The following is a 26,372-nucleotide window of genomic DNA, read 5'->3' as shown; positions in this document are numbered from 1 at the left end:
AAACGTGCCTTAAAAATGACCCTCCTGTTATACTGAATTATATTGAAGGTATGAAATATTTAAAAATTATGTTGAATATTTAAAAATTCCATTGAAAGTATGAAAGTTTTGAAAATGACTGGCTTCAGTTGTAGCCAACTTCTTACCAACAAATATTTGAGTGTTTATAGGTCTAACATTGATCTTATGCTAAAAGGTGGAAATATTAATAAAAGTAGTACTGTAAAACAGTCTTTACCTTTGAAATTGCTTACAATGTCATATCTTTATTATTTTTTTTTAGCAGTTTTTGCTGTTATAGAGTGAATTTTTTTTCCACTCCCCACAGGAAAGCTTAGATATGCCAACAACAGCAATTACAAAAATGATGTCATGATCAGAAAGGAGGTAAGTTCTTTTCAATTGTTTAATTTTTTACATTTAGACCATTTTCTTTATGTCTTAAGAATTTACATAAGTACATCTAAGGTTGTATTGCTGTAAAGAAGCCAATTTATAGATAGAAAAAGGAGTCCATTTAAATTAGATCTAAATGTAGCATGTGTAACTCCAAAGAAGCAATCTGAATATATTAAGTTGTCCCACCTTTGAACATATAATTTCATTCATTTCCTACTTAGGTTTGTATTTTTATCCCATTCCCTGTTTAAATTAATTGGTAGTCAAGATTATTTATTTATTTAAAAAAAGATTTTATTTATTTATTTGAGAGAATGAGAGAGGGAGAGGGAGAACACGAGAAGGGGGAGGGTCAGAGGGTAAACCAGTCTCCCCACTGAGCAGGTAGCCTGATGTGGGACTTAATCCTGGGACTCCAGGATCATGACCTGGGCCGAAGGCAATCGCTTAACCAGCTGAGCCATCCAGGTGCCCAATAATCAAGATTTAAGCACAGTATGAATTTTAAATGAAAGGCTCAAAATTTAGGGGTAAGAAAAATTTCAGAGCAGTAACTGTAATGTCTACTTGTATTCGTCTCTGTTTGCCTCACAGATTTTCTGTTATTGTTAACTATTCAGAGGTATTTGAGTCCCATGTTATAAAGGCAAAATCCAGGGTTTTAAAAGGGGGCTAGTGTAAGTTATCTTTTTTTTTTTTTTTTAAATTTGGAGACAAATACATATTAAAGGAAAGGGAAAGTGAGTTAATAAAATCTTAAGGTTGAGTGATTCTCTCCCATCTTGTATTTTGGGATCAGTATTAGATTTTTCTGTGACAGTCTCTTTGAATATTTAGGGTTTGTAACTTTGTATGTTATTTCATTCTGAATTGTGGGAAGTAATAGACATTGCAGAATTTTTATTGTAATTTATTCTCAGGCTTATGTGCACAAGAGTGTAATGGAGGAACTGAAGAGGATTATTGATGACAGTGAAATTACAAAAGAAGATGATGCATTGTGGCCTCCCCCTGACAGAGTTGGCCGACAGGTTTGTATTCAGTGGTTCTTTATGTGCACACATGTTAGAAATTGGTGATGTAATTTTTATGTTTCTCCTTATTTATTTAGCATAGATCCTCATTGATTCTTTGGTTTTCCATTTAGTAGGCACCCAGTAAATACTCTTTAATTTTATTTTACTTAGTCTCATTTTCTGTACTATCTCTGAATAGGAAAGGAGTCAGTACCGAGCTCTACATGTAGACTTCTCTCTGACCAGTCTTCTCTGTAGCCTCACCAGTTAAAGTTAGGATGTTTTCCTGTTATGGATAATTGCTATTGAATATTAATTACTTCTATTAGGAATAACTACAGCTGTTTGTGAAATTCAAGAGAGGATTGTTATTGACTGTAGAATTCACCTTCTTGGTTTTCATAATGTTGAGAACTCTTTACTTGCACCCTTATGCCTCAGAGAAGGATTTGATTGGTTTCTCTGTTCAAACTGACCATTACTTTTGCCTCCTATTCCCTATGGAGTAATTAATGTTTCTCAAAGGGCTTCTGGAGAAGTTTGAAGGCTTAATTTCACTTTGTAGAGAGACAGTTTGATTGGGTTTTTTCAACTCTTAAAGAAATGAGATACAACTCCTGGAGGAAGAAACACTTAATTTCACTTTTGTATATTCCTGAGGATTATACTTAATATCCCCTTCTTTGACTAGGAGAAAATGTGGAGAAATCAAATAAATGGTGACATTCTGTAGTAGTCACTTAACTCCTCTTCTCTTTAAGGAAACATTTAGGAAAGCAAAGGTAAAGTTAACAGAATTTATGTTCTGCATTGTAAACACTTCTAGAAAGTAAATTTAAATCTTGGTTTGTTTGATGCAATAGGTACATATGTAATAAAAAATAGATACCACAGCAGTAAACCTTTTATCTCTTTTAGACTCAGGGAGAACCCAGTATTTTCATCTAGGTTTTGCTATGTTCATATGTTTTAGTGGGGAGGGGTAGGCATGTTCCAGAAATCATCTATTGGATCTTTGAGTCAAAGATTTTTTGATCGTTTGAGAGCGTTAGTTAGTTCTCTGTTTTGTGTGTGCCAAAAACTGTACATAATTAGGTCTCGTAATGAAGTACAGAGCTAAGATCATCTTTATTGGCATTTGTTACTTAACTCGGTAAATCACTATAGTCATAGCCTCTTAATTATTGGTTTTAGATTTGCAGATAAAATCTAGAAAACAATTTCTACAATAATTATGGCACACTAAGAATGTCTACAGTGTGTCATATTTGTTTTACTAGGTCTTAATTTTCTTTTTTTTTATATTTTATTTATTTATTTGACTGACAGAGATCACAAGTAGGCAGAAAGGCAGGCAGAGAGAGGGGAAAGCAGGCTCCCTGCTAGCAGAGAGCCCAATGCGGGGCTCGATCCCAGGACTCTGAGATCATGACCTGGGCCAAAGGCAGAGGCTTAACCCGCTGAGCCACCCAGGCGCCCCTAGGTCTTAATTTTCAGTGCTTTGTGAAGTCAAACCAGGGTGAGTCTTTCAGTCTTAATAGCCGAGGACTCAAATACCAATACCTTTGCTTACTCATGGTTGTAAATACATCATTGTTTTTTCCCTATGCTTTATGCGTCTGGTATTGTGCATTTATAAAATACCCTGAGAAGGGTGTTTTAGGGCTTACAGAGTATGTTTGTAAAGTCCTTAATGGCAGGGTCTCCTACCTAGTAGATGCCAAAGCGATGCTGTTAGTATTACACATTGTATTTATAAAGTCTGATAGAAAGACTAAATGTGCTTGTATTTATTTATTAAAAATAGGTTTATACCCATATTTACACAATTGTGCTTCAAAGTTGTATCTTTAGTTTTTACTGATTTAAGAAATATTTGTGTGTATTCTTACGTATATCATTCATATTTATGGTGTCTTCTTTCTGAGATTTCTGGAAAGCTATTCTTGGTTGATCCTAATACTAGGGACTCCTGAGCAGTTGATGAGGTTTGTATTTTATAGACATAGTTTATGTCTATCATTCTTTTCCATTTGTTTTCCTTTTCCTTTTCTTTCCTTTTTTTTTTTTTTTTTTCCCCTCCTCTGTGACTGCTAGAAAACTTGCAGCTAAATTGGGACCTCTTGGTAAACTGTTGAGGTGGAGTTTTACATTAACTACAGCAATCTATTTTATTTTTTTCAGGAGCTGGAAATTGTAATTGGAGATGAACACATTTCTTTTACCACATCCAAAATAGGTTCTCTTATTGATGTAAATCAGTCAAAGTAAGTATGCTAAAGTATTTTAACTAAATTGATGTAATTTAGGGATGTCTGTAAGGCTCAGTCAGTTAAGCGTCTGCCTTCGGCTCAGGTCATGATCCCAAGGTCCTGGGATCGAGTCCCACATCCAGCTCTCCGCTCAGTGGGGAAGAGGGGAGCCTGCTCCCTCTGCCTGCCGCTCCCCTGCTTGTGCTCTTTCTTTGACAAATAAATAAAATCTAAAAAAATAAATTGACATAATTGATTTGAGAGGCTCATTTTAGAACCGTAGCCAGTTTTCTAGGATTATTTCAGTGGCCACTTAATCAGTTTATTCTGCAGATATAATTCTGACTTTTATGTCATTAAAGACTTCCTGTCAAAGTGATTAGCAGTTTATTTTTCTGATTGTCAGAAAAAATTTTATCTGACCACTGCATAACAGTGAGCAAATTTTAATAGCTATTTTTGGTAAAAACCTGGGTAGGATTTCATAAAATTTAAAAGAAGTCCTTATTGGATTATATCAGCCTCATTAGGCTAATATTGCATCATTCTCCTCCTTGAGTTTAATATTTGAAAGAAATTGAAGAAAATCAGTATAACTTAAGTGTGGTTTTAGCTTCTTCGGTCTTCCCAAGTTTGTTTCCTCTGGGCCTTTGTAGGACATACTATTGTTTTTGCCCCCCAAATTTCCTTCTTCCACTTCTTCTTTCTCGTATGCCTCAAAATGTTTTCTTAGTGCTCTTTCTTCTGTCATCCTAAATTGTAAGAACTTACTTGTTTGCTTTTCTGGTTTGAATGTGAATTCCGTGAAAACCTTGCTATGTCACCAAAGTTAGCACAGTGCCTGGCACACAAGAAGTGCTTTGTAAATATTTATTAGAGGAAGGAAAAAAGGAATGAATGCATAGTAACTATTGGATACAAAAGACTGTGTTTCTAAAAGACCAATCAGATACTTTTGAATTATCAAGCTGATTTTCCCACAGTTGATGAGGATGTGGTGGTGTTCATACCCTAACTGGGATTTAAAATTGGTACAGGGTTTTTTGGGAAGCAGTTTGATAATTATGCATCAAAAACTGTTAACATTTTATTTTTTAAAATTTATTTTATTTTTATTTTTATTTAAATTCAATTAATTAACATATAATATATTATTAGTTTCAGAGGTAGACTGATTCATCAGTCTTCTATAATACCCAGTGTTCATTACATCATGAAGCTGCTAACATTTTAAATTCATGGTTGCTGGGGGTGGGGGAGGGGTAACTGGGTGATGGACGTTGGGGAGGATGTGTGTTATAAAGAGGGAAAAATAATGTTAAAAAGGGCACAGGGTATGATTTTAGGTATGAAAATAGAGAAATGCCAAAATATTTATAGTTATCCTGTGAGAAATGACATTTTATAGTATTATGAGTATTATTTTTTCTATCTTTATAATTTTATCTGCTTTCTACATTCTTACTATGTATAGCTATTTCTTTTTACAAGAAAATAAATACTAATATAAAATTATTATTACTGGTGAAGAGATTTATATATTTTTTAGAAAAGACAGAAATGGTGATCAGTATGTTCATTTTAGTTGCAGCAAATCCTTCCTTTCTCCTGAATTCCTTTGTTTTGGTGTGTGTTTTGTTTTGGGAATTGACTTTAAAATTATGTGTTTCATCTTAGGAACAAAAAAGTAACTTTTACCTTTTTAAATTTTAGGGATCCTGAAGGCCTTCGAGTATTTTACTATTTGGTGCAGGACCTGAAATGTTTAGTTTTTAGTCTTATTGGATTACATTTCAAGATTAAACCAATCTAAATTGTATGTTTTTGAAGCTGTTTTTATATTTAATTAAGGGATGGGTTTGTCATTTACACTCTTGGGATTTTTATAAATGTGAAGGTTTGTTTGTTGTTGTTGTTGTTTTTTTTGTATGCCAACTAACAATAAGAAAATACATAAACAGGCTTAGTGGTTATTCTCAGCTCGGGTCCAAGTGGTCTGGATAGTTCTCACACATGAAATTCTGTAAATAAAAGCAACCTTTTGTTGAAAGTTTGCTGTAATAAAACATATCAAAGCCTGGATGGAGAGTGGGTTTTTTGTTTTCTTTTTTTTCAGAAGGCTAAGTCTCTTTATTCACTTTAAGGTAATAAAGAATTGTTCTAGTAGGTACATCCTATGGTAGAAGTTCTTTCAGGCAGAAATGTGATGCCAGATTTTTATCCTTTAAGGGCAGTTGCAGATGTCTTCTTATTTCTTCCATACCTAATGGTCTGTAATTTTTTGGTGCCTATAGAAGTTGTTTACAGAAGATTCCGGATTTTTCACATGTATCCCAAACCCCTCAGGAATTCTTAAAATTTAAATATTTTTGGTATAATCAGTAATTGTCTAAAGAGTTATGAGAGTCAGGTCAGCACCCCAGTTGAAATACATCTTCTATTATGCCCTTATTCCTTTTTTCACAGTAGATTTTTGTCTATAAGATATTTCAGAATATAATTTGTGTTTCTGTAGGAATTAAATGAGTTCTCAGCATTACAAGTTATTTAAAATCGAGACTTTAATGCACGTGTGTGTGTATCTGCACTATTAAGAGCATGGTTCAACTTATGATTCTCAGTTTTCTGCAACCTCTTTCATTAACTTCCCCTGCTAGTAACTATGCCCCTGGGATTGTTAATCCCCCATCTGAACCCCCAGTCTTTAAAAGTGTGCAGTCCTAGTAGTGATAATTCACTCGCCCTGGGACCTCAGGACTGACCTTATTGGGAAGAATTGATCTCTGAAGGTTTGCCAGTATTCTTGAGCTTGGTTCTAGAGTGGGTCTGTCCAGTAAACTTCTTTGACATAAAAGAGATGTTCTGTATCTGTCGACCAATAAGGTAGCCACTAACTACTACACGTGGCAACTTAAGTACTTGAGATGTGGCTAGTATAACTGAATTTATAGTCCTATTAAACTTTTTTCAAGATTTTATTATGAAAAATTTCAAACATAGAAGTTACAAGAATTGTAAAATGAATACCCATCTGTCATTCAGGTTCTTTAATTAACTATTTTTACTGAAGTAAGTCTATTCCAGATCATGTCCTGTTAATTTTTCACGTAAGAATAAAATGGTGTAATTGCTGTTAACCAACCATTATTTTTTTTTTAGTGCTATTTAATTTGACTAAATTTTGATAGCCAGTGTGCCCTGTGGCTACCCTTCAGATATTTTAGCTCTAGAGCATGTCTTGGCAGCCTGTTTGCCACGGAGTCTTGTGTGATCTTTGACACTGCATGAACATCCAGGGCCATCCTCAAGGTTTGTCCTAAAAAGTCACCTGATCTCCACTGTGCAAGACTATACTGGTTATCACCTCCAGGTCTTTTCAGGAAATAAACATTTCTCTTCAAGTTGTAGACCTTGATGGATATGTAATGTCAAATCACGTTGTAATTTTCTTACAGTTAGATGTCAACCTCAAGGAGGAAGGGAGAAATGCTTGCTCTTTGATCTTGTGGGCCCACAATTTTTTGTTTTTTGTTTTAAATAACCCATATTATTTATTTTTAACCATATATTTGCCCTTTACTGTTTACTACTTCCTCCATTTGCATTCTTCCACCTGGGATATTTTCCCTTCTGCATGAAGAACTCCTTTGGTGAATATCTACAGGATAGGCACCAACTTCTCTTAGGTTTTGATTAGCTGAAAATGGTGGTTTTTTTTTAAATTTTTAATTTTTAAAAATTTTTATAAACATATAATGTATTTTTATCCCCAGGGGTACAGGTCTGTGAATTGCCAGGTTTACACACTTCACAGCACTCACCATCGCACATACCCTCCCCAATGTCCATAACCCCACCCCCCTCCTAACCCCCCTCCCCCTATCAACCCTCAGTTTGTTTTGTGAGATTAAGAGTCATTTATGGTTTGTCTCCCTCCCGATCCCATCTTGTTTCATTTATTCTTTTCCTACCCCCCAAACCCCCCATGTTGCATCTCCACTTCCTCATATCAGGGAGATCATATGATAGTTGTCTTTCTCCAATTGACTTATTTCACTAAGCATAATACCCTCTAGTTCCATCCATGTCGTCGCAAATGGCAAGATTTCATTTCTTTTGATGGCTGCACAGTATTCCATTATATATATATATATATATATATATCACTTCTTTTTTATCCATTCATCTGTTGATGGGTATCTAGGTTCTTTCCATAGTTTGGCTATTGTGGACATTGCTGCTATAAACACTCAGGTGCATGTTCCCCTTCGGATCACTACATTTGTATCTTTAGGGTAAATACCCAGTAGTGCAATTGCTGGGTCATAAGGTAGCTCTATTTTCAATTTTTTGAGGAACCTCCATGCCGTTTTCCAGAGTGGTTGCACCAGCTTGCATTCCCACCAACAGTGTGGGAGGGTTCCCCTTTCTCCGCAACCTCACCAGCATCTGTCATTTCCTGACTTGTTAATTTTAGCCATTCTGCCTGGTGTGAGGTGGTATCTCATTGTGGTTTTGATTTGTATTTCCCTTATGCCGAGTGATGTGGAGCACTTTTTCATGTGTCTCTTGTGGGCCCACAATTTTTGGTTGCTCCTCCAAATAGCCATTCTGTGGCTCCTCAGTAAGACATTGAGTGAGTAAGATGATCAAGATGGAGCAAAGTTGGGAGAAAGTTCTTCATTCTCTGACGTGTCTTCATTCTCTGACTTCCCTTTCATGCTGACGTGTTCTGTCTGTGTCCACTGTCTACTGAGTTTCTTACATTCAAACCAAGATTGGAGGCTATATCATTAACATAAATATTTTATATTGTCTCTGGTTTTTTTTTCAAAGATTTTATTTATTTATTTGACAGACAGAGATCACAGGTAGACAGAGAGGCAGGCAGAGAGAGAGGGGGAAGCAGGCTCCCTGCTGAGCAGAGAGCCCGACGTGGGGCTCTATCCCAGGATCCCGAGATCATGACCTGAGCCGAAGGCAGAGGGTTTAACCCACTGAGCCACCCAGGCGCCCTGTCTCTGATTTTCTAATACCTTGTTTGAACTGGCTTTTAATTGATTGTAAGCTGTTGGTGGACAATGATCACTAAAATTAAATTTTGTATAATTCTAGTTTTATATGAAACTGGAAGGTTACAGCACTCAGGTCAGCAGATACACGTTCCCTTCCCCCTCACCCTGTAAGCAATAATCAAAACTTATTTTCCAAGTATTGGTTCTGTGCCCATCGTTCCTTTGGCCCCTTTATGGGGTGGAGTATTGTTTCCTAGCATCTAGCACAACATTTTTCATAGAGTCAGTGCTTTGTAAAAGTATTGAGGTGGTTGTCTTTTGTACTTACTGCCATCAGATTATTTTGTCTCTGTAACTTAGTGTGAAGGGGAAGAGGTTCATTTCTCCTGCTATGGAAAGCCTTTCTGTCACCATGAACTTTGCATAGGCCCATACTCCTGCCAGAGTTGTATATTCAGACACTTTGGATAAAGATGTGTTTTTTGGATGTGGTCCAGCTGTCATCCTAATTTCTCAAGTAGAGCACTGTAACTTTGCTCAAACAAAGCATTAGATAATGGGACAGCAGAGAGGACTGTTGAGAATCAGGATGATCTGCCAGCCTCTACCATTTAATTTAATTTATTTTATTTTGAGTTTCTGAGGTTTGTGCCTCTGCTTCTTATAGTTAAGAGTGCAGATGGCTAGGGCACCTGGGTGGCTTAATCATTAGGCATCTGCCTTCAGTTCAGGTCAGGATCCCAGGGTCCTGGGATGGAGCCCCATGTTGGGCTCCCTGCTCCTTGGAAAGCCTGCTTCTCCCTCTCCCACTCCCCCTGCTGGTGTTCCCTGTCTTACTGTCTGTCTCTGTCAAATAAATAAATAAAATCTTAAAAAAAAAAAAAAAAAGTACAGGCAGGTATTTTACCAAATGAGGCTGGATTTATATTCATATGGACAGTTTTAATATAAATTGAATGATAGCTGAGATTCTTTATTTTGTATATCCTGTTATTAGACTATTCTGTTTTGAAATATATGAGACTTGTGAACATGGATTGTGCTGTAAGTTCAAGTACTGATCCCTGTAATTTTTAAAAAGACTTTCTTGGGAGCAATTTTAGGTTCCCAGAGAAAGGAGAGGAAGGTACAGAGATTTCCCATATACTCCAGCCTGCATGCATGCTTAGCCTCCACCAGAGTAGTACATTTGTTGTATTTGATGAGCCTCCATTGACACATCATCACCTAAAGCCCATAGTTTCCATTAGGGCTCACTCTTGGCAGTGTTTGTTCTGTGGGTTTAGGCAAATGTATAATGACATATATCCTTTTGTATAGTATCACAGCTAGTATTTACCCTAAAACTCCTCTGCGCTCCATCCATATCTCCCTACCCTCATCACCAACTCTTAGCATCACTGCTACTCTTTGTATTGTCTCCACAGTTTTTTTCCCATAATGTCATATAGTTGGAGTTATACAATATATAGCCTTTTCAGATTGACTTCTTTTACTTCTTTCACTTACATATTTAAATTTCCTTCATGTCTTTTATGACTTGATAGCTCATTTCTTCTTAATACTGAGTAATATTCCATTGCTGGGGTGGACCTCTGCTTATCCACTTATCTAGTAAAAGGCATCTTGGTTGCTTCCAGGTTTTGGCAATTATATAAAGCTCCTGTAAACATCTATGTGTAGGTTTTGGGTGATCATCAAGTTTGTTGATTATTTTAATAATTGGCTTCCTACCATTATATGGTAATGAGCTAGAATAGAATGTCCACAAAATTTAATGAAAAAATAAACAACAGGTAAATGAATGATTTGAGGGTAAGTTCAGAGTCTAAACCATGTAAAATAGTGGAGGGAACACTAACTGAAACATCAGAAATCTCAATTATGCCCCTACTTTGCAGACTTAACTTTCCTTTTCCACCTGTGAGTAGACAAGTTACCTTTAGTGGCAGAGAGTCCATATGGCCCCTGAAGTCTTTTTTTTTGCCATAATTTTTTCAAGCTTATTTCCTGAGTTGGTCTTCTCATTTAGTTATTTAGAAATTGGAGGTAGGATGGGTATTGTTTGATAGACTGCTGGAGGGCAGTTGGGCCCATATAAAGGATTTTACCTCCAGAGCGTTAGAGACGATTTTATTGTAAAGACAAGGACAGATGAGGTAACTAGTTAGAGGAACAAGAAACCTCAAATGAGGTCTTTTGAGTTTTTACATCAAAGACCAGAAAATTAGCATTGCTCAGTGCCCTAAAGGTTAGGTATGAAGTCTAACTGTGGAGGTGGGAACCTGGCGAGGTGAAGTATTCCTCCTAGAGGGATGCAGACCATCCTTCCGTAGAAGCTGGTGTTGCTTCTAAACATCCTTCACTTTGGTCTGCAAGTAGAAGAACAGCATGCTGCTGTGAAGTGATAAGCCACTGAGGTTTGAGGTGTTACCAGAAAGTTTGAAGGTGTGACTAGAAGCTGTGAGCTAAGCTAGTTGACAACGTTAATAACTGGTCAATAATGGTTGGGGTACAATGTGTGGTTTCCCAAATGAAAACAGGCTTTTACAGCAAAACAGCTAGGAAGTAAATAACTACATACTTTATATATTCGTTGTGTGTATGTGTTATGTGTGTCTTGCACATAAGTGAATTTAGATAACGAAGTACGGGAACATTGAAAATATTCTTCAAATTTTTCATCTTTCTGTTTTATGAACCAGTGGTTTTTCAGATGAAGTTTGATGCTTCCCATTTTGTGCTGCTTTGATCAAAGGGCCATGCTAGGAGTTTCAGTTCGTGCCACTATCTGATGCTGCTTGTCTTCTTTAAGAAGAGTTTTGCCTCTTTAGAAATTCGAGATTAGTAACAAAGAAACCAAATAACTAGAGCTTGGAGGGAGCTGCTACACAATTTGGCTACCCAATCATTCATCTCAATTGCTTTTCTCTAAAACTGAAAAATTAGATTTTCTAGTCAATTCCTTTTTTTTTTTTTAAATTTCAGAAAATATAGTTTATTTCACTTTATTTTTATTATGTTCCGTTAGCCAGCATATAGTAAGTGTTCCATTAGTTTTTGATGTAGTGTTCAACAATTCATTAGTTGGGTATAACAACAAGGGCTCAACCTAACACATGCCTTCTTTAATACCCATCACCTGGGCACCCCATCCCTCCACCCCCACTCCCCTCTGTAACCCCCAGTTTGCTTCCGTGAGTCCAGAGTCTCTCACGGTTTGTCTCATTCTCTGATTTCTTCCCATTCAGTTTTCCCTCCCTTCCTCTGTGGTCCTCTGTGTTATTCCTTATGGTCTACATAAGAGTGAAACCAATTCCTCTTCACTTGCTCCATCTTGTTCATGTCAGCATCACATGTCTTGTCTGTGCTGCAGTTACGAATAGGAACTCAGACGTGGTACTCAGCTTACAGAGGATAGACAGCTATGGTGGCGTAAAACAGTGTTCTGTACCTGGCTAGCGTGTGTCATGGGAACTGACTTCCCTGCCCCCATCAGCTCTAAGGATGTAAATCAAAACAGAATAAAGGCTCAGCATTACTAGTGACTGCTTGGGACAGTAAGGTGTGAGTAACGGGGTCTGAGGTCACAGAATGGAGGTGGCACTATGCTGCCACATATTTTCAGTTCCTCAACTGTATTAATGTGCCCCCTGCCCCTCCCCACCCCTCTCTTCCAAGCCTGACGTGAGGACAGAGAAACCAGCTCAGCCTGTCAGGATTTCTACTTTGCTGTCCTAGCACTTGCACTACTTATAGAACCTTGGGAGAGAAAGGGAAAAAATGAATATTTTTGTATTTTGAAGTCTGAGAAATCCTATCTGCTGCTACTCTCATTGAATTCTCCCAAGCTTATGAAGTGAGTGACATTCTTATTGAACACATGAGGAAGGGGACTCGATCGGGAGTGACTTGTTGACATTTTTACATCTAGGGAAGATTTGAACCTTGGACCGCAACAATACTCAATATTTAATGAGCCTGATTTAAACATGGATCAAGAATTAGCAATAATGTATCTTTTGGCAAGTCAGTGAACTTCTTAACATTAGTTTCTTCATGTATAAAATGGGGGCAATACTAAACAGCTATCAGCGTGGGGAAGTTTTGATACGGTTATACATACAGTGGGTCCTTCAATAAATGACAGCGTCTCTTTCTCTGCCACCTTTCCAATCACCATTAATACTTCCCGCTCCCCTACTCCCTGATTATCTCAGCAGTTGTTTTATCTACCTATCATCTGTCTGTCTATCTATCATCTATCAATTTATTTATATTTGGCATTAGGATAGAGGGCTAGGATCTTTCTCTGTTTTGAGGTTAACAAAGCCAATCTAGGATTGGAGTAAAGAAAAAAAAATGCCCAGCAGCCGGTATTCTTGAGGTGTCCAGATTCTACCCATGAAGCTCTGCTTATATTATTAAATTAAATTAGTGTCTAGGAGGTATTTCAGCTGACTGCCTGCACATGAAGACAAAGTGGTGATCAGAGATTAAGGTCGCTTTGTGTGTGTGGGGGAGCGCCTGGGTGGCTCAGTGGGTTAAGCCTCTGCCTTCGGCTCAGGTCATGATCTCAGGGTCCTGGGATTGAGCCCTGAATCTGGCTCTCTGCTCAGTGGGGAGCCTGCTTCCCCCTCTCTCTCTCTGCCTGCCTCTCTGCCTACTTGTGATTTCTGTCTGTCCAATAAATAAATAAAATATTAAAAAAAAAAAGGTTGCTTTGGGGACCGAAGGGCATCAGCTGAGGGCCAAACCACAGCAGGGTAACCTAGCCTGGTCCTAGTGGTCAGAACACTCAGTAGCTGTGTTTGTAAAGTAGTTTGGAGGAGAGGGGGGAACGCGTGAGCAAACTGAAGAATGGGAAATCCATCCGAAGTATGATGGTTTAGTTGCAGCTGGAGGTTGGTAAGGAAAGAAAAGAATGAGTTAGGAGCTTGGTCAGAGTCTGGTGAAGTAAGGGTGAGCTGTCTCTGCATGACCAATTTCTGTTTCTCATCCTGCTTCCCTCCTCTTCTGCTATAGTCCATACTAACCATAATCATCTCCTTCGAAGAACAGCTTCAGTTGGTTTCATAGACCTGTATGTCAGAAGACTGACAAGCCATATTAAATGAAAATGAACTTCAGTGAGGTTCAGGTAAGGTCTGGCTCATAGAAACAGTTACAGAAGCGCATTTCTTTTAGCTGGAAGTTTGTAGGTCTTCATGAAGTAAGATTCATGCACAAAACTCAAGGAATAATTCAGCAGCATCTCTTGAAAAAAAATCAAATGTGAGCATTTTCACATACCACTGGTGCTGTATAAATGGGAGCAGCTTCTCTGGAAGGCATTGGGCAGTATGTGTCAAAGTGCTTTCAGGTATTGATCCCCTAATTTCATATTTAAACACTTTTCCTCAGACAGCATTATTTGTGAGTGATATTCTTGTAAGGGCAAATATTTTTTACACTAGGAATAAATTGGAAAACAACCCAAATGTTCAACTGTAGAGGATGGCTTAAATGAATTGTGGCATAATCTATATGGGTAATGACTATATATGGGTTTTTAAATCACATTTTTGATATTTTTAAAGTGAGGAGACATTTGTTAAAAATAATAAAAAAATTATGTATGGAATAACGCCAGTTTTCATAGTAATCATAGTGTGTGGATAAAAAACAGGAAGAATATACACCAAAATTTTTTATAGTGGAATTATGGATGTTGTAAAATAATTTCTTTTTCTTTTTTTTAAAGATTTTATTTATTTATTTGACAGAGAGAGAGATCACAAGTAGGTAGAGAGGCAGGCAGAGGGAGAGGGGGAAGCAGGCTCCCTGCTGAGCAGAGAGCCAATCCCAGGACCCTGAGATCATGATCTGACCCGGATGCAGAGGCTTAACCCACTGAGCCACCCAGGCGCCCCTGTAAAATTATTTCTAAAATACATTTATCTGTAGTTCACATAAATGGGAACCCCCCCCCTTTTTTTTTTTCAAATCGCATGCAAGAGAAGTTTCTAACAGACTCTTTAAGAGTTCAAGAGTTTGGTTATGCTATTTCTTCGGTATATGTATACTTACACATATACATTTTAATATTTTGTTTTGCTAGTAGTTTCTTTTAAATATGTGAGTTTTTTTGATGATATTAGTTCTTATTTTTTTCAATGCTGTGTTTGTTTATATTTTCAGTCCTCAAATATGATTTTGAATGTTATTTTGCAGAGCGTATGAAGTGGTTGGTTAGCTGAAATGGAGGAAGATGCACCTCAACAGCAGCCTTTGCATACAGTTTCCTTTCAGCACTTTGGTCAAGAGGAGGGGCAGTGAATTTCTGAGTAGGAGTACCCTTCAGAGATGATCATTTCTGCCTTCTGTCTTACAGCCCCTCACGCGCGCAAGGGATCCAGGGTCGGAGAGGCCAACTTTTTCCATGTCTTCTCTGGATCAGCTTTCTCCGCCTCCATCCCTGCGTGGCATAGACACAGGTAATGTCTGCTCTTCCCCCCGATCTTTGTTATCTGAGTGTCCTACTAGTGCCACTGATAAAGAAGAGATACGGCAGAAAGAAAGATTCTAGGAAGGTAACACTTTATTATAAATGGCTTGGCGTGAATATGGGACTGATCACATTAGACCTGCATTAACTCTTAAGCATTTGAAAACTGTAGTGCAACATTCATGGGAGGTTATTTCCTTTTTCTCGGTATACTGTGACTTTTGCTTTGTGTCTGAATGATGTACATATTATCTGCCCTAAAGACTGTGTAATAGAAAAGACTTCTTTCCTTACGAAATTAGGGAAAATGTGATTAAGTTTAGGACATTTTGTAAATTAATAAATTTAAAGAGAATATAGTTACATGTGCAATTTGTTTTCCATATTTTGTTTCTTTTCACACCGACTCGTAAAAGAACCAAGGTAAATTTTAAAGGTTTACTATTTAATAATTTCTTTTTATATTGGTATCCATTAAGAGATTGAATCTTTTATGGATATTAACCAATGACTGCCTGCTGACAATTTTATTTTCACAGAGGCTTCTCTTGCAACATCTTACACTAGAAAATTATGTCTAAAGTTCAAATACAGAGGGAATCTTTTGAGATTAAAAATATGGGCAACTGGGCTTCAACTGAGAGATTTTTCTCAGCACATCTTGCACAGGGCACTGGAGTCTGGATTGTTGACCAATCTGTGATGTTAACCTTTAATAATTCTTTTGCAGATGGTGTATGGATTGTACATTGAGAAACGCTCTGGTAGACTCAAGTCATAATTGAAAAGAATGCAAGAACTTTTAAATATTTATATGTAGATGTGAACATGTGTATTAAGGCCTTTTTAAAGGCAAGATATTTATATTTTTTCAGAATTTCAGAAACAGAATTTTCATTTTTTGAATTGATAGTTTTAAAGTGTCTCAGTAATTTATACTGGTGGTAATTTTGCCCAACATTTTTATATGTATGTTGAACATTTTGAGCTAAATTGGCTGGGTGAATAGGACCCAACCTATTCAATCTATTGGGAGATTAAAAAAAGAAAATTCCTTCTGCATATTCTAATAATTTTGGCAGTAATCATTAGGAGTATAAATGATTTTAACAGAAATATTAAGAGGTTTTCCATTTGTTATATAATTCAGGCTCAGTCCACGTGCTTTATGCACTGGAAGGAGTTAAACACACATTCACACATACACATACACAGACCTCTAGGTATGTCCCCGGTATATTTCTACAGCCCGACATTTTAATTGTTCTTTTGGCAGAAATCATCCTTTGTGAGGTTTTAATGCAAAACATAGTTCCCTTCTTACTCTAGATATGAGCAATCAGCAAGTGATTTATTCTACCCTGAAATTTCTTCAGTCTCCTTCAGAGTCACCAAATAGATTGAGGCCAGATGGGAATCAAAAGTCTGGGAACACTGATGGCAAAGGTATGTCTTAAGCATCTCTTACGGATTGTCAAACTTTGACATTTGAAAAAAAGTTTCTGTCTGTCCTTCAGGTTGTCAAATGGTAATAAGAAACCATAATGGTGTAGAGAGTAGAACAAGTCTTTTTTTTTTCTTTTTTTTAAGTTTGTGAGAATGGAGAAATTAACGAATTGTTCGAAATTTGCAAAGCTAATAAAGTGTTTTTATTCAGATTTGGTTAAGAGGAATTCATGAGGGCTTTAAAACGTAAAGGACAGATTAGAGTCTCAAGAGAACACTGCATTTCCTAGAGAAATAAAGCTCTTAGAGAATGTTCGAGAAATGAAAATATTTGTTAGAAACAATGTTTTTATTCAGACAAAAATTTTTAGGTGTCTTAAGTATTTATCAATCTTATTTTTCTTTTTATTTTAAAGTTGTTTTTTTTTTCAGATTTTATTTATATATTTGTCAGGGAAAGAGAGAGGGAGAGAGAAAGAGAGAGAGAGAGAGAAAGAGAGAACAGAAGCAGGGGGAGTGGCAGGCAGAAGAAGAAGCAAGCTCCCCAGTGAGCAGGAGGCCTGATGCAGAACTCAGTCCCAGGACCCTGGGATCATGACCTGAGCTGAAAGCAGATGCTTAACTGACTGATCCACCCAGGTGACCCAATATTTACCAATCCTTAATTAGCAATGGAGAAACAGAAAATTATTCCAAAGGAGCATTTACTTTTTGCTGTTGTCTTTATTATTTATTTATTTATTTATTTATTTATTTGACAGAGAGAGCACATAAGCAGGAGAGCGACAGGCAGAGGGAGAGGGAGAAGCAGACTCCCCACTGAGCAGAGAGCCCGATGTGGGGCTCCTTCCTAGGACCCTGGGATCATGACCTGAGCTGAAGTCAGATGCTTAACTAACTGAGCAACCCAGGCACCCCTTCTGTTCTTTTTTCTGTTTTTACCTTCTACCTTCAAATATTGTCATAGACTCTAAATTGAGAATAATTTTTACTATCTTAATTAGTGATGGAGATAGAATGCTCAGACACAGGACCTCAAAAGTAGGAGGATAAAGGTAATATTGTTTAGGGAAAAATAGAATTGATGAAAAAAAAAAGGACAGTTGATTTCTAGAAACTTTAAGAATGGACCCTGATCACATTTCCAGCCTCATAATATACTCTGCTGGCTACCAATTCCTCAAGAAAAATGACTGCTTTTTCCTTCTTTTTCATCATTCGTTGTGGTCACAGGAAGGAGTATACATGTCAGTGTGGATTCTTATAAATTTTTATTATATTTGTTGCCCTCTGCTTTTTTCTTAAAATTTTTTGAAATTTTTTTAATTGAGTTATAGTTGACATACAATGTATGTGAGTTTTGGATGTACAGCATAGAGATTGGACATCTCTGTATGTTATGCCATCTGGAGGGGAAATGCTTTTAAGATCCTAGAGGACTGTTCTTGTGTGTAGGATTTATACAATGGGTGTATATCATCATAAATCTGAAACCTTAAAAAGTGTAGTTCCTAGGTCAAAAATTAAATCAATTTGTATGATACATTTTTCTAAAATTTTTAGAGAAGATTATTTCTTTGTTTCAGATAGTATCCCAGGTTAAGGTTAGCAGTGAGCAAGACACTTCCGGATGATTATCTTTCTTCTTTTCAGTGTCCTGGTATTTTATTGCAGTAATTCTTGGGATCCTGTGTTTACTACTATTGGCGACAGTTGCTGTGTTGGGGACAAAGAGTGAGTAATTAAAATACATGCTTCAAGTTTGAGTAATAGTGACCACTATTTGCACAAATATTAAGTGTGCTTCATTAATTGTTCCCTGGCTATCATTAGGGAATGTCCCACATATGTCACAGTGTCATTTTCATTGTGCTTAGCTCTTCCAATGGCTGTGTAGTTTAATGAGCTGTATGATATATCGCATTCCTTCAGATACAGGACTTCATCATATCATGCCTTCTGAGTTTAACCATTGTGAATCTTAGATACACGTTCCCATAAAACAATTGTTGCAAATAAAGTATGACTTTCTCTTCATTTTTTCCCATATGTAATGAGGATATAATTTAGTAAAAATACTGATTTTTTATGTGGATATTAGATGATCTTGAGTTCAACTTTTATCTCTTATTTGGATTTCTTGACATCTTTAGAGAAAATCACTAACATGTGACACTCAGATAAATGTACATATTTACATCTTCCTCTCTTTTCTCCTGTGGATATTCGATCTACTCCAATAATAATGGTGCTGTTACTTTATGTTTCTTAGTGCAGATTTTCATGCTCAGGTGATGTGTTGCTAAGTGTTCTCTGACTGGATTTTACTCTGTTACCTATTTAAAATTATGTGCTGTTTAAAAGAAACTGAACTGGGGGCACCTGGGTGGCTCAGTGGGTTAAAGCCTCTGCCTTCGGCTCAGGTCATGATCCCAGGGTCCTGGGATCGAGCCCCACATCGGGCTCTCTGCTCATCAGGGAACCTGCTTCCTTCTCTCTCTCTGCCTGCCTCTCCGCCTACTTGTGATCTCTGTCTGTCAAATTAATAAATAAAATCTTTAAAAAAAAAAAAAGAAACTGAACTGAAGGTAAGGTGTTACCATCATGATTTTATTCAGATATCTTATTTTATTTATTCTATGCGGAAGTTGCTAATAGCAGGAAGTTTGATGTTTCCATTTGTATGGTCAGTTTATTGAGGTGTTACTTTCTAAATGTCACATTAACCATTTAAAGTAATGAAATGGGTTGGTTGTTAAAGTGAGATCTTTTATTTTGTCTTAAATTTTAATATTCAGGCATTATGAGTACTTTTGTATTATATCTATGTTATTAATTTTAGTTTTTCAGTATACTCAAGAAAACCGTCGACAGAGGGAAATGATAGGAAACCTGACTCGAGAGCACCACATATTGCAAAATGACAGCTACTTAAAGGAGAAACTTTTGACAAATAAGACTTTAGAATATAACATTCTCAAAAATGAATTGCTTCAGCAAAAAAAGAAACAGGATTTACTCTTTATAAATAGGACATGTCAGAGAGAAAATAAAGGTATGAAGGGCATCTTGAATGAAAGATTGCATGATTTGCTATTATTTCTTCCTCTTCCAGAAGCTTTGAGGCCTAATAGGCAGGCTTATGATATGCTAGTGATCTAGGTCTACTAGACACCTTTTCATTTGTACCTCAAGCTGTAATATCAGTGTTTGGATTTGCCCATGTAACATGTGAGACTGAGGACCCAGGAGTTGTGTTGGGATTAATAGAGTTCTGTATCTCCCCAAATTCAGTGGAAGTTCCTACATTCCTATTGGATTTCACCTAGAAGATGAAATAATATGTCAGCTTCCATGAAAACGTGGATCATTTTGGACCTGGGGGCAAATTAGACACTCCACTTTGTGGTTGACATAAAAAATGGAGGCTATTACTAAAAATATACTTAGGCTAAAATGGGCGCAAGGCCTTTTATTTGGATGCTCTCATAAAGGTAATTGTGTGTGTGTTTCCATTCTGCGTTGACCTCCCATGTTTGGTCTATACACTCTCTGTAGTACTTCAAGTTTTGCCAAGGTGTTGGTGTTTGTATAACTGTGTGATAACACCCTTAAAAACATCCAACAGATAAGAATATTAAATCTCATACAATACAATCTGTCATGTAAATGATGGAATAAATTGACCCGGTTAATCAATAAGTATTAGATATTTGTTTAGGATTTGGAGTTTGCAAAACAATTTTGCTTACTTAGTCTTTTAGACATGGTAGCAGGAATTTATATTTTCTGTTATTAAAGAAATAATAGTATTTTAAAAATTTGGTACATTATAAAATATGTGAGGAAAAGAAAAAATTCCAAAGAACTGTGTTTCTTTTATTTACAAGGCATCCCAGAATCTTTTTAAAAATTTACTTTTATTATTTAAAAAACAGTTCTATTTAGGTATTATGAATGTGTGAAAAATTGATCATATCTAATGTATATAATTTGACAAGTTTGGACATATGCGTGTATCTATAAAATCATCCACAATTAGGGTAGTAGACATGTCCTGTACCTCCAAAAGTTTTCCCATGTCACTTTTTCTTGGGGAGTGGTTAAGAGCACTTGACATGAGATCTACCCTTTTAACAAGTTTTTAAGTAACAATTCAGTATTGTTAACCATAGCCACTATATTGTACACCAGACTTTAGAACTTACTCATTTTGCATAACTGAAGCTATATACCCATTGAACAAAAGCTCCTTATTTCCACCTCCCCTAGCCACTGGCAACCACCTTTCACTCTCTGTTTTTCTGAATTTGACAATTTTTTGTGTCTCATATAAATGGAGTCTCCCAGTATTTGTCCTTCTGTGACTGGCTTATTTCACTTAGTATAATATCCTCAAGGTTAATCCATGCTGTTACATATGACAAGATTTCCTTCTTTATAAGGATGAGTAGTATTTATATGTATATAACCACATTTTCTTTATCCACTCATCCATCAATGGATTCTTGGGTTGTTTCCGTATCTTAGCTGTTGTGAATGATGCTGCAATGAGTATTAGAGATATCACTTGGCATTCTAGAATCTTGGTGAACCTGATATTATCATTATTGATAGCTATTTAGATTTTATTTAATTATGGAGGGCTGATAAGTATATTGCATTATTTAACAGAATACCAAATAATGTTTCACCTTATATGTTGTAGGCAAATTCTATGGAAACTGCTGGTCCTGTTATGGAATAAAGTGTTATTATTTTATTCCTGAAAGTAAAAACTGGAACAGATGTAAACAGACTTGCCAAAGTTATAATTCATCCCTTTTGAAGATAAATGATGAAGATGAACTGGTATCATGGACTGTTACATCCACTTTTATTTTCCTATGTCTCTCATGCTTGGGTCCAAGATACTGAGGATGGGGGAAGTCCAGAAAGAGGGACCTTCAGTTATTCTCTGTGTTGTGTCTGTTGAGTGAGCAAAAATTATGTAGGTGAGAAAGGTAAGGGTTCTAGAAAACCCTGCCTACTGATAAGCATATAGAATCTTGCTACTCTAAGCATCCAGTATATATTCTTTATCATGATGACCATTATTATTTCCAAAATGGAAACCCCCTTGAAGATTCAGTTTGGGTCTTTGCATTCATTTCCTTTTGTAAGGTGTGTGCAGGACAACAACTCACTGAAAAGTATGCCTCTCCTTCCGATGGAGCCCTTAACCCTTTAGTATTTATAGCCTGGAGGCAGTGGTTACTTATCCTTGCAGGGTGGCAACTAAGAACCTGGAGGAACCTAATCCACTAGGTGCTGTTAGGAATCCAGGAGCCAGATTGTCTGGGATCCTGCAAATCCGCTTCTGCCACCTATTACCTGGGTGACCTTGGGTGAATTACTTAACCTCTGGATCTCAGTTTTTCCATCTGCAAAAAGGAGATAATGATGAGAAATATAAAAGTGATAACAGTTTTACAAATTAACCTCATGGTGATTTTCATGGGATTTATAGTAACATTTTCTTGATCAATATTCTAATATATTGTATAGTGATGTATATCTTTCAAAAGGAATTGTAAAAGAAAATAGACAACAATATCAAAATTATCTTTTAAATTTATTACTACTAAAAACTATCCACACACAAAAAACGTTTTTTACAGAGAAATATTTTCAAAAATCAGCCTATACCTCTAATTATCTCTTAGGAAAACAGCACAACATTTATATGCAAATCTAATGTTTTATCATCATAACATAAATTTATGATATTGAGTCATAAAATAATGTTTGTTGCAGTAAAATTCACTTAAATTTAAACCTATATTTTAAAATATAGTCAGTCATTTAATCAGATGTTATGTAAAATGTCACTTTGCCGTATTACATTTTTTGACATAGGAAATATTTCCAAATACTGTCCCTTTTCCCTTCACCCCTTCCAACTATTAAACTATAGCAAGCCTTTCTCCTGTGAGGCTGAGGGTTTTGGTGCACAACTTCTCACATATAGTTGTTACTTTAATAAATTTGTTGTGAAGATTACTATTTTCATTAATAATAAGTAATAATCGGGACACCTGGGTGGCTCAGTCGGTTAAGCAGCTGCCTTTGGCTCAGGTCATGATCCCAGGGTCCTGGGATCGAGTCCCGCATTGGGCTCCTTGTCCAGCAGGGAGCCTGCTTCTCTCTCTGCCTCTGCCTGCCACTCTGCCTGCTTGTGCTCTCTCTATGACAGATATATAAAATCTTAAAAAAAAAAAAGAAATAATAAGTAATGATCACTTTCCATTCCATTAAATATTTTTCTGGAGCATGAATTTGGGTAGTTTTATAGTGACAGACATTATTTAACAAATCTAATGTTAGATACTTAGATTTAAAATTTTTTATGTTTTAAATAATCCATGAGAGTGGCAGGCATTTTTAACATTAAGTAAATAATCTTTGAGGAAAAACTTACTTCGGAAAATAAAGGCACGAGGATGGTGGAGGGGAGGGAGGGTTTTCTAGGAAGTAGAGATGAAGGGTGGTGTGGTGTGTAGCAGAGTACTGTCCCAAGAAACAGCTGGGACCTTCACCTTCCTCCTTTTCATTCATCTAGCAGATGGGGCTAGTCACATGATATGTTTTGTTTCCTTACAGGCCTTTATTCAATCCCAAACTTATAGGAATAACTACTGGATTGGATTATCATATGATGATAGAGAACAAAAATGGAAATGGATTAACACTGGCCCACCTTTTGGGATGTAAGTCTCTGGAATGCATTCAGGCTCCAAACGTTTGTGCTGGGGTTGGGAGGACTGTATCTAAAAAGAATCTCTTATATCACATGGTTTTCACACAGAGGTCATTGGTAAGAATAAGTAGAATAATGAAGAAAATGTTTTAGGAAGTATAATGAAAAAGAAAGAGAAATGTACAAATTATGAACAAAATTTTGATGTTAAACACATGCTCAGAAGTATGCATTATGAGGTACACAAACCAAACCCAAATCATAAAGTGATATGACGGTATTGGACCATCCTGACTCAGCTATAGTGATCCCTCCCACAGTCACAAATTAAGAACTTTAGGATCCCTAAAGTTCATTTGAAACTTCTTTATAGATGGTCCCTGACTAACAATGGCTTGACTTACAGTTTTTCTAATTTACAATGGTGAAGTCAATATGCATTCAGTAGAAACTGTACTTTGAATTTTTAATTTGATCTTTCCCTGGGCTGATGTGCGGTATGAACTTCTGTTCTGATGCAGGGTGGTGGCAGCTGGAGCTCACGGTGAGCCACATGATCACGAGGATCAGCAACCCAGTACCCTTAAAACCATCCTCTACCCATTCAGCCACTCTGGTTTTCACTTTCAGTGTAGTATTCAATAAATCATAGGAGATGCTCAGTATATTATTATAAAATGGGCTTTGTGTGAGATGATTTTTGCCTAACTATAGGCTAACACAAGTGTTCTGATCATATTTAAGGTACACTAGGCTAAGCTAGTAGGGTGGGTTTATTACATGCGTTTTTGACTTACGGTATTTTTAATTTGGGGTTTATCAGGTCATAACAACATCATACAATCTGTATATTACTAGTTTATATTATTTATAAATATAAATATAACTGTGTATTCACACATATACATACATATGCCTTCACTATAGTTTTTTTGTTTGTTTGTTTTGTGGTTTGTTTCTTTGTTTGTTTAACTAATCACTACACCCAGTGTGGGGCTCAAAGTTATGACCTTGAGATCAAGAGTCACCTGCTGTCCAACTGAGCCATCCAGGCATCCCCATAGTTTTATTCTGAAGTGCAGCATTTTGTAAACTCTTGGGTTTCCATTTAGTTATGATATTCTGTTAGAGTGTTCAATCATTTTTTTTTAAATCTTAACTTTTATACTTTGTATTTCTAGGGATTCTGGTTTAAGTTTTTAAATCTTGCTAGTTACATTTTCAAGGTGTCTTTTATTTCTTGAAAGATATCAAACATACTTATTTTAAATTTGGTATCTGATAATTCTAATCTTTGAAGTTTTGTGGGTCTGCTCTATGGTTTCTGCTGGCTTTTGTTCCTGGTGTCATTTTCTTTGTAGTGTTTAGGGATTTTTTTCTTTTTGAGCTGCTGTGGGAATTATTTGAGGACTGAGATGAAGGTGGCAGCAAACTTACAAGAGATGTCATGCAGGAAGTTATCTTGATGCAGTCCTGGCCTGTGAGTCACTTCCAGGCAAACAGCTCAGAGGCCCAGAACAGAAACACCAGGCCAAATTAAGATGCTCAAATTATATAGTTAATTAAATCAACTTAGAACAAGTAGCCTGATGCAAGGGGAAAGAAATGGGATAGCTTATCAGAATGGGTTGGGATAGCATCAGTCATCACTCTCAGGATAAGGAGCAAATGGGTGAAAAGATCACCTGAATCCTGGTTACATAATCTTCAGATTGGCCTGACTCTTCTGCATCCCCCTTTCCTGACAGTGGTGTGGTTTCTAGGCTATCACTTGAGTTTTGAGCAATGGGGCTCAACAAACAGAAGGTTCTATGACTAGCATGCACATTTGCTCTAGTAGGGAGATGTGGGAACATGTAAGGGTGGGGACAGCTGCAGCTTTTCAGTGATCCTGATGAGCTAGCTAAGGATTTTTTTTGAGTTTGTTAGGCAGAGGGCCAGTATGAGTGTCACCAGTAGGAGGTGAAGTAAGACCTCATGGATGTTTCTATGTGCATAATGTGTATTTTGAGTGAGACATGTAGTGCAACTTGGTTCTTTCTTCTTTTCCTATGTTCAGCAGGCACATCCTCTCCTTACAGTATCTATACCTGACACGTCTCACTTCCTCATCTATACATATTGAACACATCTCATGCTTTCTGCCCATGCCTCCCAAGCTACTTAGTTTCATTTATCTTATCTATCTATCTATCATCTACTTATTTATTTATTTATTTCTGTAGGAGATTTGGATATTCAAATAATATAGCAAATACAAATTGCATGTGGGATAGTTGGTAATTTTGGATTCTTATGTGGGATTATTCATTTTCTTTTCTGCTTAAGTCCAAGGTTCAAGACTTTTCAAGGGTAGTGTATGTTGAAGATACATTTTCAGGGTCTCAACTCCTTGTAGGTTTTCCTATGGAAACCTGAGTGGAATTCATATTTAATCTAGTGTATAAATGAAGGGAAAAAATGACTTCAGTCCTTCACTTACACTTCTAGGTTCCCACCTTTACTTAACCTCAGCCTGAGCATGAATTTGCTTATTGCCAGCTCATAAATTTATTCATGAAGGTTTTAGTTTTTTTAAAGATTTTATTTAGAGATAGAGCAAGAGTGAGTGAGAGAGGGAGAAAGAGAGAAGCAGGCTGTCCACTGAGCAGGGAACCTATCACACCTGAGCCGAGGGTGCACGCTTAACTGACTGAGTCACCCAGACATCCCTAAACAGCTGAACCTGTGTGTTTTCTATTCTACAGTAACTATACATTCATGAATTCTTCTGGAAGAGGACAATGTGCGTTTTTAAGCTCAACAAGAACAGCAACTATTGAGTGCTCTAAGACCTACAGTTGTATCTGTGAGGAGAGAATTGATGATGTTTTCTCTGCCTGCTTCGATAGGTACAAGAAGAAAAGGTACAATGGAACCTGTCATTTGTTTGTTTGTTTGTTTGTTTCTGTGATAATTTGTGAATACTTACAAACTAATGTTTTTGCTAGTAAGAATTTACTGGGGAAACCGAGATGA

At 36.7% G+C, this 26,372-nt stretch overlaps 2 protein-coding genes across 4 annotated transcripts in view; both read left to right on the top strand.

Annotated features, from left to right (window-relative positions):
- Nucleotides 1-16,565, top strand: part of LOC116866213 (protein mago nashi homolog) — an 18,879-nt gene extending 2,314 nt beyond the window's left edge. For 2 of the 3 annotated variants that reach the window (XM_032854990.1, XM_032854992.1), the window contains exons 2-5: nt 329-387; nt 1,320-1,430; nt 3,600-3,682; nt 5,381-5,486. In XM_032854990.1, the coding sequence (XP_032710881.1) occupies nt 329-387; nt 1,320-1,430; nt 3,600-3,682; nt 5,381-5,480 (353 nt within the window). In that variant the 3' untranslated portion in view covers nt 5,481-5,486. Of the gene's footprint in view, nt 1-328; nt 388-1,319; nt 1,431-3,599; nt 3,683-5,380; nt 5,487-15,055; nt 15,159-16,498 lie in introns of those variants that run through there. The other variant, XM_032854991.1, reaches the window with a different exon arrangement.
- LOC116866390 (killer cell lectin-like receptor 2) lies at nt 15,239-26,372 on the top strand. Its single transcript, XM_032855384.1, has 7 exons — nt 15,239-15,254; nt 16,482-16,616; nt 18,261-18,349; nt 19,458-19,670; nt 21,324-21,466; nt 23,258-23,364; nt 26,102-26,372. Exons 2-7 carry the CDS (start codon nt 16,501-16,503, stop codon nt 26,370-26,372), a joined length of 939 nt encoding a protein of 312 aa, XP_032711275.1. The 5' UTR covers nt 15,239-15,254; nt 16,482-16,500.

Source organism: Lontra canadensis, unplaced genomic scaffold (assembly GCF_010015895.1).
Source record: "Lontra canadensis isolate GAN:19392208 unplaced genomic scaffold, GSC_riverotter_1.0 scaffold9, whole genome shotgun sequence".
NCBI classification, from domain to species: domain Eukaryota; kingdom Metazoa; phylum Chordata; class Mammalia; order Carnivora; family Mustelidae; genus Lontra; species Lontra canadensis.
The sequence above is the reverse complement of the archived record's forward strand: the minus strand, read 5'-3'. Positions and strand labels throughout refer to the sequence as shown.

Excerpts from the sequence above, each read along its gene's own strand:
- LOC116866390 (XM_032855384.1), top strand. The coding sequence starts at position 16,501 with ATGAGCAATCAGCAAGTGATTTATTCTACCCTGAAATTTCTTCAGTCT. Across the intron at positions 19,671-21,323 it reads ATGTCAGAGAGAAAATAAAG|GCAAATTCTATGGAAACTGC; the intron begins GTATGAAGGGCA and ends TATATGTTGTAG. Across the intron at positions 23,365-26,101 it reads ACTGGCCCACCTTTTGGGAT|TAACTATACATTCATGAATT; the intron begins GTAAGTCTCTGG and ends TCTATTCTACAG.